General features: G+C 39.2%; 1 protein-coding gene across 2 annotated transcripts in view; it reads left to right on the plus strand.

The window, feature by feature from the left end:
- Positions 1 to 12866, plus strand: part of NMT2 (N-myristoyltransferase 2) — a 34903-nt gene that overhangs the window by 1914 nt on the left and 20123 nt on the right. For both annotated transcript variants that reach the window (XM_030970324.1, XM_030970329.1), the window contains exons 2-3: positions 6694 to 6829; positions 11508 to 11652. In XM_030970324.1, coding sequence (XP_030826184.1) covers positions 6694 to 6829; positions 11508 to 11652 — 281 coding nt within the window. The remainder of the gene's footprint in view (positions 1 to 6693; positions 6830 to 11507; positions 11653 to 12866) is intronic.

The following is a 12866-nucleotide window of genomic DNA, read 5'->3' on the forward strand; positions in this document are numbered from 1 at the left end:
CAGTTTTCTCTCGTGTCTGTCTGTGTGCATGCCTGGGCTGTAGCTGCCCTCTGCAGCGTAGCTCTGTGTGTGGCTGTGCTTGGGCTGCTGTGACAGCGAGTGCAGTGTGTAAGGAGCAACCAGGGAACAAAGAATTGCGCTTCGGTGTGCTCTGAGTCACAGCTCGCTGCTCTACTCCAACACGTGTCTCACTGCTCTCTAAGGGACGCCAGCTGTAGCCTGTATTGTCTTCTACCCAAAACTTGTCTCTGTTGAATATCCCAGATGTATTTTAATGAGTATTTTTTAGTAAGTTTAGTTAAATTAGTGGTAGATCATTCCAGTAAAAAAAAGCCTCTTAAGTATTAGTATCTGCTGCATGAAGTCTCATATTGACTCTTGAATTACTTTATTTTCCTGTAATGTTTGAAAAATCTTGTTTGCTGCTCTTTGTCTGGAGGCTGAAATACTCAAACGAATTCCAGCAGATGAAAGGAAAAATCTCACAGTGGAGCATGCAAGATCTACTCTTGATCTGAGAGATTAACCTGTAGTAATAGGAGCCTAATTAATTATTCCCTGTTTTCTCCCTGTCATTGTGTATTAATTCTTGAGGTAACTTTAAAGTTTGCTTCAAGCTTTTAGATTAGGTTTTATATGCTTAAGCAATTTATGAGCAGTCCAACTACTTGAGACTATGACTGTGTCAATGACTTGCTAAATTCTGTGTGGTCTCCATTAGTGCTGATCAGTATTTAATCTCATTCTATTTTAACTTGCACTTTTTTAGAAAGAGGCAGAATATTGTGTGTCAGTCTCTACTGGATTGCCATGTAAGTTAAGTGATTTTCAAGATGTTTCTTGACACTTGAAAATAAGTCCTTAGAATATTGCCCACAGAAAAACGTGATTTTTATATATATATGACTTTTTTGTTTTGTTTTGTTTTAAATTTGCAGGGGTTTTTGTGCTTGAGCACTGAATGAGTGCAGCAGAAAATAACCATTTTGTAGCTCTTAACTGTGAAAATGTCTTTGTCCTCTGATTCTGCTCCTGTTTTTTAGAGGCAGGATTATGTATGTTCTGTGACTCATTGCTGTTTGCCTGTTCTGTAGTTTGCTCCTGCTAGACGCATTATGCTGTATTTGTTCTGTGTTGTAATAAAGTGTGATTTACAAAATATCTTTGTTATTGTGTATGTAGAAAAAAATGTTGCACCTGGATCCACCCTGCTAAGTCCAGCCTTATAAAGTCTCTCACATTCTAAATAGCTCCTTATGCTCATTGCCAGAAAGGCCTTGGGCACAAAACATTTAGTAAACACATGAGAAAAAGGTATGACCTTTAAACAGCTCTCCCAGCACTCCCAAATTATTTGCTTTGAATGTTTTAGTAGTATACCCCTATAATTATTGTTTAAAAAAGCCAACTTCATAATGAATACTACTTCTAGATTTAAAAAAGAAGCAAATATTTTTAGGGTTGTGGAAGCAGTGCTTGGTTTTAGCAGGTGGGTTTTACGGCTCAGAGTACAGATTACAGACTTGAAGGGTGAGGCAGAGGAAACATGCAGATCTGAGGAATACTCTTGGGTTAGGGTTTAAGGTATTGCTGCGAGGTTTTCATGCTAAAAACCTTGCATTCTCAAGTATTGAAATGTATACAAATGAAATCTTCACGTGGAGAGATTCTTCGTAATGACAGTTTGTTAGTAAGTGGAATTTGAAGGGCATAGACCCTTCTGGTCAAGACCTTTCTATATTGTCTTGGAGTGGTGGTTTTTCACAGCAGTGAGAAAGCCCTTTGCACCTAAACCTCCATTTTCTTTATGAACCAATGACAGCCCTAGTATAAATAATACTGCTTTAAAATTTTTTGAAGTCTGGCCCATATACATGAGACCTGATTTTTGTGATCAAAAAGATCTGCGTAACATCTTCAGAAATGCAGCTTGCAACCTCACTTCTCACAGAGAGAGAAGTACTGTGAAGGCAAGAACCCCACACAGGACTTCGCAGTTTAAAAATAAACATCTGAAGTACATGTTTGGTTTTAAATTTGAGAAATTGTTAACTTAAAATTACCATTCCATGTAACATAAAACAGATGTTGACATTGCAAAAGTCTGTTTCTGCTAAAGCAGAATTTAGTGTTCAAAAAGGAAATTAAAATAATAGTGACAATTAGTCAGTGAGATAGATAATCTCAAACCAAGGGAACCAAAACAGTTTGACCACCTGAACAGGATAATTGTGATGCTCCTCAGGAATTTTTCCATCTCGGCTTTTCTATGGATTTGCTCTGAGCCTCATAAAGTAAGTTTCTCCACCCTTGCCACACTTCTCCCCACATGCACTAAGTATTCCCATTTTTCAGTTTAAAAAAACCCTATCCAACCAAAACACCACCACATGCAGGGAGAAGCAAAAGTATTTTTTCCCACATCTATGCAAAACACCAGATGTGTGTACATAAGTGGAAAGGTATGTGGGTGGGATCATGGGCTTGCATTTGTGACTTGCAGACAAAATCATAAATCTGTAGGCCTAAGTGACTATCTCAGAGTCCTATCCACAGCCTGTTTCTGGGGCAAGGTTAAGTCATTTTGGGGGAGAATAAGGTCTTTTGACCCTTCTCCTGGCTCAACTGAATTTTGATTTGCATGTCACTTTTATGCTGGCCTCACCTTCTTCTTATTCATCAGACTGACAAAATTGTGGGTGCAGTTAAAAATATCTTAGACTGTGCCTGTACTTACATATAGCTGAACCGCAGTGTACAGACTTGCCCTCCTGTCATTAAAGTTCTCCTGGTATAAGTGTGTCTCCACTAGACTGACATAGTCAATACTTCCAGAAGTCTAATATTGAATGGTTTTTGTATAATCTTTTGTGGTCCATGTGGCAGGCTGGACTGGGCCAGATGTGTTGATCTGATGTGTGAAAAGGTCAGGTTTCCTGACCTGCCAACTTGTCATGGCAGCACCCTGAGCTCTGTATTGTTTTTCTGCTTCCCACATAGGACCTGAGCTCAGAGTTGTGTCATTTTACAGGTGCAGGGTAGTTTGGAAAAAGAGGTTCACACTTAAAGGTCAACTTTCATAAAAATGGGTAACTTTTTTCCTCCCATCTTCTAAGTGTGAGATATAATTCAATCATATAGATGGATCTGACCAGACAGAGGAGAATTCAGATCTTAGTCAGCACACAAGAATGTCAGAGAAAAGCTTTTAATAGGAGCCCTTGGTTTCAATCTTGTTACCTTTGCATATCCTTTGTGCTGTCAAGTCTAGCGTAATTGCTACAAGTTGAGCAACCAAGTTCCTCCCTTCCCAGCCATGCTCACTCCCAGTTTTAGAGCCTTTCTGTTCTTTTCAAGGCAGAGCATGAGAAGGACAACAAATCCAGAGATGTTTTTGTTCTGCTTCTGCCCTGATTTGCGTGGTATCTCTGGTTGTAACTTGTGTTGGACAAACCTGTTTACTGAGTAGAAGTTTCTGTGTGCTGCCTGCTGCCAAATATCTGGGTTGCAGGCGTGCCTAAATAGCAGCATGAGTAGAACTCTATTTAAATCCTCTTTTTATATTGTGTGGACTGTAACAGTAAAAAATAAACTGACCCAAGCAGGAGACTGCATAAATAACTGCTCAGAATGATCCCTGGATAACCTGTCAGACAAAGATACGAGTATTTATTTTGCAACAGACAGTGTGAAATATTTAAACCTGAAGGTCATAAACCAAGAACTGGGATTTTGGAACATTAAAAAAAAATTAAAAACTAGTAGTGTAGTTTTAAGTGCCACGTATATTTTACAGCAGTTTACTTCTATCTTCCTTCTTTCCCTGCTGAAGACTACACATTTCTAAATGAAAAAGATCTTGAATTGGTCAAAGTACAAACTATGATTGTCCTGGTAAAAGTACAGTTTGACTGGGGATAACATTAGTAAAGCTTGGCAAAGCTGATTTTTCTCCATAGCTGCCAAGCTTTTTTTTTAGCTCAATTGTCCATTATTTCACCAAACTAAATGAAACATTGACCCTCAGGTAATCCTAGTGAGCAGAATTCCCCTGTGGTGTATGTGACACTGGATCATCCTGAAAGACAAGAAGACAAGTGAGCTGCACTGGTGCAGTTTGGGGCTCGCTGCCTGCTCAGGATGTCTGTTAAGAACAGTGTTTGCTGAAACTCCAAATAGCCTGGTGTTCAGCACACACACCCTTGGGAGCCAGCTCAGAGACACAGAGGCATCATTTGTTTGCTATATGTGAGGTGTTACAGGGAAAGACAAGTTTGTGGACAGTTGCAGAAAGTAAAAAAAATACTTCCTTAAATGAATCCCAGCAAAGGTGAAATCACTTCCCCTGGTATTTTTATCTCAGTTTTGCCAGATAGAGGTAGTGAAGTCCTAGGCCTTGTACACATGTGTGAGGTTTTACTTTTTTGTATTTATAACCACTTGCCAGTCTTTTGGGTCTGTTCTGTGTTTAAATTCTGTACAAAATGTCAGCTTGATATACAGGCCTTCAGATAGATTTACATTTTATTCTTTTAAATGAGTCGACACTGTGCTGCCCAGATGGCCAAGGAAGCCAGTGGCATCCTGGCTTGTGTCGGACGGAGTGTGGCCAGCAGGACCAGGACAGTGATCATACCCTTGTACTTGGACTGGTGAAGCCACACCTCGAATCTGTTTTGAGCCCTTCCCTGGCCTCAGAACTAGAGCTGGAGCATATGCAGAGAAGGGCAGCAAAGCTGGTGAAGGGGCTGAAGAGTAAGTCCTGTGAGGAGTGGCTGTGAGGGAAGTGAGGTTGTTTAACCTGGAGAAAAGCCGGTTCAGGGTGGATCTTACTACTATCTACAACTCCCTGAAAGGAGGTTTTAGCCAAGTGAGGGTCAGCCTCTTCTCCCAGGTAACAAATGACAGGACAAGAGAAAATGGCCTCAACTTGCATCAGAGGAGATTTAGTGTGGATATGATGAAAAATCTCTTCACTGAAGGGGTTGTTGAGTATTGATAAAGGCTCCCCAGGGAAGTGGCTGAGTCATCGTCCTTGGGGCTATTGAAAACGTGTAGATGTGGCCCTGAGTGATATAGTTTAGTGGTGGACTTGGGTTAATGCTGGGCTCAATGATCTTAAAGGAGTTTTCCAGCCTAAGTGCTGTGATTCAATGAAATTGTGATTCATTGTGGATCATGTAGGTGATCCAGCAGTATGCTTATTCTGCAACAAAAGATTTTCTCCCTGCGTCACTTACACAAGTCCATCTTTTGTTTCTGCAGCCTTCTAGTAAATGCTTCAAACTTTCTTACCTCTCCAGTGTGTTTGGTCTGCTCTACTGTTATCCGTTGAGTATCAACTTGGTCCTGTTCTAGAGGCTGCAGCATTTACAGAGCTTTCGTTCTGGGAGCATAACCCAGTGTAACCTTGAATGTTAAGAACTTCTGGAGTTTGATCTTTCACTACAGACTATTCTAAAGTACAGTAAGGATCTCACAAAAATCAGTCTTTGCTAAGTTGCATTGTTTGGTTAATTACAGGCTTTGGGCCTCCCAACTGGAGGGAGGGTGTTTACTTGACCATACCAGTTCAGGCAAGGTAGAGATGCTAAGACTTGTCATCATAATCTTGAAAGTGAACATGTTACAGCATATAATATATTCCTTGCAAATATGTTGATCGTAATAACTTTAGTTATGTTCTTCTGAGTTTTCTTTCTTTTTGTCAGTATGATACATGGGGTTTTTCCCCCTCCAGGATTAAAAGAAACAATTGTTTGTTGCATTGACTTTTTTTCCTTTCCAGTGAAAAACACCCAAGCCCCCAAAACTCTATCTGTCTTCAGTTCCGTTATGTGCATATGGTTTTGCTGAGAGATTAGCCTCTTGAAGACAGTTTAGTGTTAATTGACTCATTGCCTCCGTATTTTCGTTCTGTCTGAGAGTTGCTAACACATCCCACACTTTGCAAATTCTGATCTAATCTTGATTCTATATCTTGATTATTTTTTAAATAAAAATCTCCTTTAAGAATAATTTAAGTTATCAATAGTCAAAATATATCAGAATCCTCAAGTGCAATTTTTACTTTGTTGCTGGGGCTTTTAAATTAAAGTTGACCCCATTGTGCTTATTGTTTTAAAGCACAAATATTTGGTTAGCTTTATGTTATCTCTTACTGCGATTTCAGCAAGACTTTCATTGCAGCTTAAGTTAGGAACAAAATTTCCGGAAAACAGAATGTTTCATCTGGATTCTTCTCAAATTCAGATGTGTCTTATGGTTGAGCATGAAGGAGAAAAAGTGTTGGGGCACTAATAGTTACTGAGTTTCCAAGGAGGTTACTTTCCTCAGTTCCCATACTTTCTTGTATTCCTCTGAACTGTTGAATTTGGTCATTTTGTGCTGGATAAAAGTCTGGAGAAGAGCACTGATTTCTATGTAGTGTCACAATTTGACATGAATATGTCAAAATGCCTGGTTGTGCTAGTGTCAGAGTATAAAACAAATGAGACAGCACTTGCAGGAAGTTTTTCAAATGCTCTCAGTTCCCCCCTTCCTTGCTTTTTTTCCGCTGCCTTTTCTTTGCATTCAAAATGCTGTTAGATTTTTCATATCAAAATGCTGGCTTTTCCATATTTAACTTTTTTTAAAATTTAAGGCTCAGTGGTATTGATTTTTCTTATTGCACATTCTTTGCATCTCTGGCAGAAGTCCTGGAGGGGATTTGGGAGCGAAGAAGAAGAAAAAGAAGCAGAAGAGAAAAAAGGAGAAACCAAATTCTGGAGGCACCAAATCAGATTCTGCATCTGACTCCCAGGAAATTAAAATTCAACAACCTTCAAAAGTGAGAGCCTGGTTCTGTTTTAATTTGTGCGTGCTTTCTAATTTAATTTTAATTTGCATGTCACTTGTTGTTAAAGTGAGTTGGTAGCTCTGCCTTAGTGTGTGAAAATTAAGCAAATGGTTCCTGTCCTGATCAGAGAGAAGCAAGCCAGGACCTGGCGTTTTCAGAGGTGCCATTGCCACCACAGTGGTGTACTGTGAGAAAGGCAGAGAAGGAGTTTTGTCTTTTTCTTTGAGGAGTTAGAGCTTGGACTAGTGACAGCCTCACTGCATAGAATCATAATCTGTGATGGTAATGCTTTTAAATAGATTTTGCATTTGATGGATTGCCTTTAGTTTTTAGCCACCATCTAACTTGGCTTAGTGCAGTTTTGGTCACTTCTGCAGCATGAAGCTCTCTCAGCAGCAGCAGCAGGAGGGAAGGTGGGCCTGCTGTGCTAACCAGAGTCTCTTTAGGGCAAGCAAGCCCTAAAGTATTTGTACATAAAATGCAGTAATCTTAAACATGGAGATAAAGACTGAAGAAAAATTTTACTTTCAGAAAGGCCTCCGCTATAATTAAGAATGCAGAATTGCTTGTGGGAATGTACAGTCCTTGCAGATTTTCTGATAAAATAGCATTGTCTGTGTGTGCTTTTGTCTATCATGTTCTGAATGAGCAGTGAATAACACGGTGTGGTGCCTTTTTAGCATACAGCTTTTATCCCAAGAGAAATCTGATTGCAAGAACTAAAGTTTGTAAAACTAAGAAAGTTTATGGACTGTTGAGCATATTGAGGTAGTTATGTTTGCTTTATCTGATTATTGTGAAGAATTTTACACCATTGTACCAACAGGAATCTTTGTCCTGTAAGATTTGTCAAGTACATTGGGGCTACCAACTAATTTTAGGGGAAAAAGATTGTGTTCTGGCTCGTTAGCATAGTGATAGATTTTTGTGTTGTCCCTTTAGATCTTTTCCATGTTACTCTGATTGCTTTACATGGGCACATTTGGCACAGGCGACACTTTATAATATGTAGAGAGATCTTAAGTACTTTGCCACATGTTTTGATCCTGCCTTTCTGTAAAACATGTCATGAACTGCTAATACGGGAAGGCTGTTGGCAAAGGATGCACAAGTAACCTCACACTGTTACAACTGGCATGAGGTAAATTTTTGTGTTAACATAAAGGCGTAGTTAATTGCTGTAGTATCCCATGAGTTCCTTGATTTTCTGCTGACCAAGGTTATTGTTCCATGTGTTGCCTCTAATTGCATTAAAAGAAAGCTACTTCATAGTTTTTGCTTTTGCGTGCAAGATTTTAGTCCTGCACTTTGCAGTCTTCACACCATTTCTCTGATGTGATGTGTGGTGCAAATGTGGAAGCCTATCCTTGTTCCAAGTTGTGTGCTTAGAGTGGCACTGTCCGTGATTATTTTACTGACACCAGTTTAGTCGGTTCATTAGTAATCTCACAGAATTGTCTGTTTTGTTGGCATAAAGAAAAAGTTCTTATATAAGATTTTCTTTCAAGCTCTAGGCAGCTAAACCACTTTACTCTTCTTTTATGGCTTTCACTTTTCTCTAGTTACAAGTGCATCAACATTGCCTGGGGGGTTATTTTGCCTTCTCTGCTGTGTTGCAGGTCTGTCTTAGACAACTATTCTGTTACAGATTTTTTAAAAGCATCTTTAGACTGCTGATCTGGAGCTGTGTGGAAAAGTATATTTATTTTGTCTGCTACTCAAGTAATACTTAAATTTTGTATTCATGTGCTGTATGAAATTTAATACAGAAAACAGGCTTCTAGTGTTTGCTTGCTCTTCATTGAAAAGAATATATTTTAGAGGAGAATGACATTGTAGACCATACCTCTAAGAGACTATATGCAAGATCATCAGGCAGAACTCAGTGGGACTCACTGAAAGGGATTTTGAAAAAGGATTTTGAGGTCATGTGAGTTCATAAACAGATCTGTCAGTCTGGAGATGAGTAAAGCAGAACAGTGAGTCTCCTTGGCTTCTGCCTTCCTTGTATATGATGGTAGTGATAGTAGACCTTTTGAACTCTGGTGTGGGTGTAGTCATAGCAGTAAAGGATTGTTAGCATTGTGACCTTGAGGACACTTCACTGCCCATCTCACAAGACTTCCATCTCTTCCTATTACAAGTTCCAGTGATGTAGGCTGTCCACACTGACACAAAGAAAGCTTGCCATATCTGCTGTCTCATCAGTCATTATTGTAGCCACTGGTGGCCTACACAACCTAGTCACAGAATAATAGATTAGAAGGGACATCTGAAGGTTTTTTGACCAACCTGCAGCTTAGAGCAAGTCCAGCTAGATCAGGTTGCTCAGGCTTAGATCAGGTTGCTTGGTCTCCAAGGATGGAGATTTATCTTGGTGGGTAACTTACTCCAGTGTTTGACTACAGTTTGTAGTTAAAAAAAAAGTAATTCTTTATATCTAAAGGGATTTTGCTGGTTTGCAACTTGTTTTCTTTGTTTTCTTGTCCTAACACTCTGTTCCTCTGAAAAAATTTGGCTCAGCTTTCTTTACACCTTCCTGTTAGGCAGTAATAAGATTTCTCCTACTCCCTCAACCTTCTATTCTTAAGGCTGAACAAACCAAGGTCTCTCATCCTCTTCTCCTTGTGTGTGATGTGCCTCAGCCCCCATTTATCTTGGTGCCCTCCAGAGAACTCGTAACAGTCTGTCAATGTTCTCCTTTTCATGGAGAACCCCAAACTGTAAGGTGTGACCTCAGGGATGCCAGATAAAGGGGAAGACTTCCTGGCCAGTCTTACTGGTACTACCAAGCATGCAGCTGTCCTTTGCTGGCCAGCAATCTGCTGGCTCATGTCCAGCCCTCTGCCCACCTGGACCTCCAAGTTCTTTTCTGCAAGCTGCTTCCTAGCCAGTCCATGCTGGCCTCTGCCTTTGCATGAGCTTTTTCTATCCCAGATGGAGGACTTTGTATTTGCCTTTGTCAAACTTGATTAAGTTTTTTTTTTCCAGCTTGTCAGAGTTTTGAATAGCTGCTCTGTGGTTCAGCATATCAACAATTCTAGAAATTCTTCTTCTAGGTAGCATCTGTACACTTGCAGAGAAAGTACTCTTTGTCAAATCCAGATCATTAAACAATGTTGACCCCCCTTGCATTCTTGAAAACGGATATGACATTTCCCTTTATCCATTTATAGGAAACTTCCACCAATTCCTATTTTAAACTTAATAGATGTTAGGTGCACGAATATCAGCCAGCTCCCTTAGCATCCTTACATGCATTTGGTCTGTTTTCAGGGACCTGTGCATGATTAGTTTGCTCAACAGTCCCTAAGTTTCTCTTAGACTGCTGCAGTGCACAGGGACATCCAGTGCACAGGGACATCCCTACCCGTGGTCTATTTAGTACTTGAACATCAATTTCTTACTTATTATTATGGTAGCAAGATCTTTCTTAGGAACTTTTTTTTTTTTACATTTTCTGCTTTTTTAATGTAGAAGACATAGACTTTAAATAAATATACAGAATAAATTACAGTGTGTCAGCATTTATGTATGATTTCATGATGTACTGATGAGATTTCAGAACTTATCTAGTGGCATTAGTAATTTATGTCCCTGTTACCCTGATCTAGAAATAAGGTAGGCTTTTTAGGCTGGGACAGTGTTGTTCTAAAGTGTATAAACATGTTAATTCACAGTTACTCAGTTGACAGGTGTTTAAGGCACACTTACAGGTGAAATTTGCAATATTTAAACATTAGGCATTTTGTTTCGTTAATTTAGATAATAAAAGTTTATTATAAACAGTAAATGATGGGCTGCTTGAGCTCCAGGCACAATGTTTTGCTCTTTTTGTGATTGAGGATACCAGAGGCTGATCACCCAATTTAAGCTTTACCTTAATTATTACATTTATTTTATGGTAGTTTTTCAATGTATGAATCCTAGAAAGAAAGTGAAATATGGAAATAGTAGTCCTTTGCTATTCAGTTAAAAAAAAAAAAAAAAACACAACCAAAAAACAGTCTGACTTGAAATTTCTGTGCAGAATTGCTTAAAATTTTCCAGTACATTTGAGACTTCTTTCAGATGCATTGTTGCACTGCAGTCTAGGGAAACCTGAGCACAAGCATGCTGTTGGTATGCCTCAGAACAGGACTTACCACTAGGAAGACAAGAAAACAAAGAGTTTTAAAAAGAGAGAGGGAAAAATCCCTTTAAATTTAGAGGCCTGTTATCTTTATTCTGCTGCACTGTCCTTTGCAGGAAAAATTCTTATTCTTGTTGCATTTACTCAGAGTGATCCAAAAACTCCATGTGTACCAATGGTACCTTTATTGTTAAATACCTAAACTGACCCCTTTTCTGGTATTTTATTGTGTTTTACCAGGGGAACAGGGACTATAAGAGCCCTTTTTTATTGTGATACAGTGTCCTGTCTTAATGCTGCTGTATTTGTGTTAAAAATGTTCATGTTTCTTGGTTAAGTGCAAGTACTGCTGACAACTATTTTGTTTATTTGTTGCCCACCTTTTTTCCACCCTCTTGTCTACAAACATACCTGAACTAACCATGATGAGAAGAGTACCTGTAAGAATAGGTAAAAGTAAAAAAAACATCTTTGTACAGCTATTCACAAAGTAAATGTACTCAATAAGCTTCCTGTTCTGTTTGTCTATTTGTGCAGAACCCAGCCATTCCAATGCAGAAGCTTCAAGACATCCAGAGAGCAATGGAGCTGCTCTCTGCATGCCAAGGCCCAGCAAAGAATATTGATGAGGCTGCCAAACGTAAATACCAGTTTTGGGATACACAACCTGTACCTAAACTTAGTAAGTTTAACTGGATCTGTGTGAAAGAGCTGTCTTATGATCATTAAACAAATGCTGTGCTAGCTCTGTGACATGTTCTTTAAAATAGGTAAAATGTTGGACTGTGTGTGGTAGGGATCCTTAGTCTTTTGTGTAGTTTGTGTGCAATTCTTGATGTTTTCCAGGTAAGTGGTTGTCTTCCCCACAGATAATATGCAAGATACAGTGTTAAGAAACTCATTCTGATGTCCTCCATAAAAAAGGGAAATGCTATTGAAATAGCATTCTTCCATATATTTTAGGTCTGATATATTGAACAATAGAACGTAGAAGTCTTTTTCACTTTTGGAGAAGAACTCTTAAGTGGTGACAAAGAGTAAACTTTAATTTTTTATTAGTAGTATTTGATTTGTTTATTTGTATTTCCTTAAATTTTTTTCAATAAATGGATTTGCTATCACAGAAGTAATGACTCTCCTGCCATAGGTTGCACTGTTTTCATACAGCTTTTAGACAACGGCACTTGTCTGAATACACAGACTCTTTCTCTGCTGTGTGTTCATGTTCTCCTCCACAACGTACACTACCTTGAAGACATGCTTTCTCAGATTCTGCTCTCTGTTCTTGATTCCAAGTGAGATGATGAGGTGATCTCTCCTCGCCTTTAAATTTATAATGAATTTGACAAATTATTTTTATATTGATCTCATCCCTGATAACACAGTTGGTAAATCTTCTCGTTGTTGGAGAAAGTAGTTGCTGACTGTCTTGTGTTTTCTGTGTTGCTTTCTGAACCTTCTTTTTCTGCTTTCATTATCTTCAAGAGAAGCAGTTACAGCTTTTCAGTGTGAACACACCTTGGGGTCCCCACAAGTCATACAGCACAGTAGCTGGTGCTGCTCTGTCCTGCAGGTTTCTCTCCATTGCACTGGAGACAGGTATAGAGTAAGCAGAAATAAGGTAGAGTCTAAAGCACAGGAGCACTCTGCTCACTCTCTCTCCACAGGCAGCTTTTCACATTAATCCATGGCTATAGCTTAATCTGCAGCAATCTGATTTCTTCCTGACTTTTCTTGCATGGAGAAGTCCAGAGCAGAGCCCCTGGATACAGTGTTTTTCTCTGGACTGGATTGAATTGAACTGACCTGCCATGGCTTTTCTCTGTACAAACTCTATCCAAATACCTTCATAAAGTAATGGTAGTAATTGTCACCAGCAATCCAGTCTAAGTGGAG

This window comes from Camarhynchus parvulus, chromosome 2, assembly GCF_901933205.1.
Source record: "Camarhynchus parvulus chromosome 2, STF_HiC, whole genome shotgun sequence".
Lineage (NCBI taxonomy): Eukaryota > Metazoa > Chordata > Aves > Passeriformes > Thraupidae > Camarhynchus > Camarhynchus parvulus.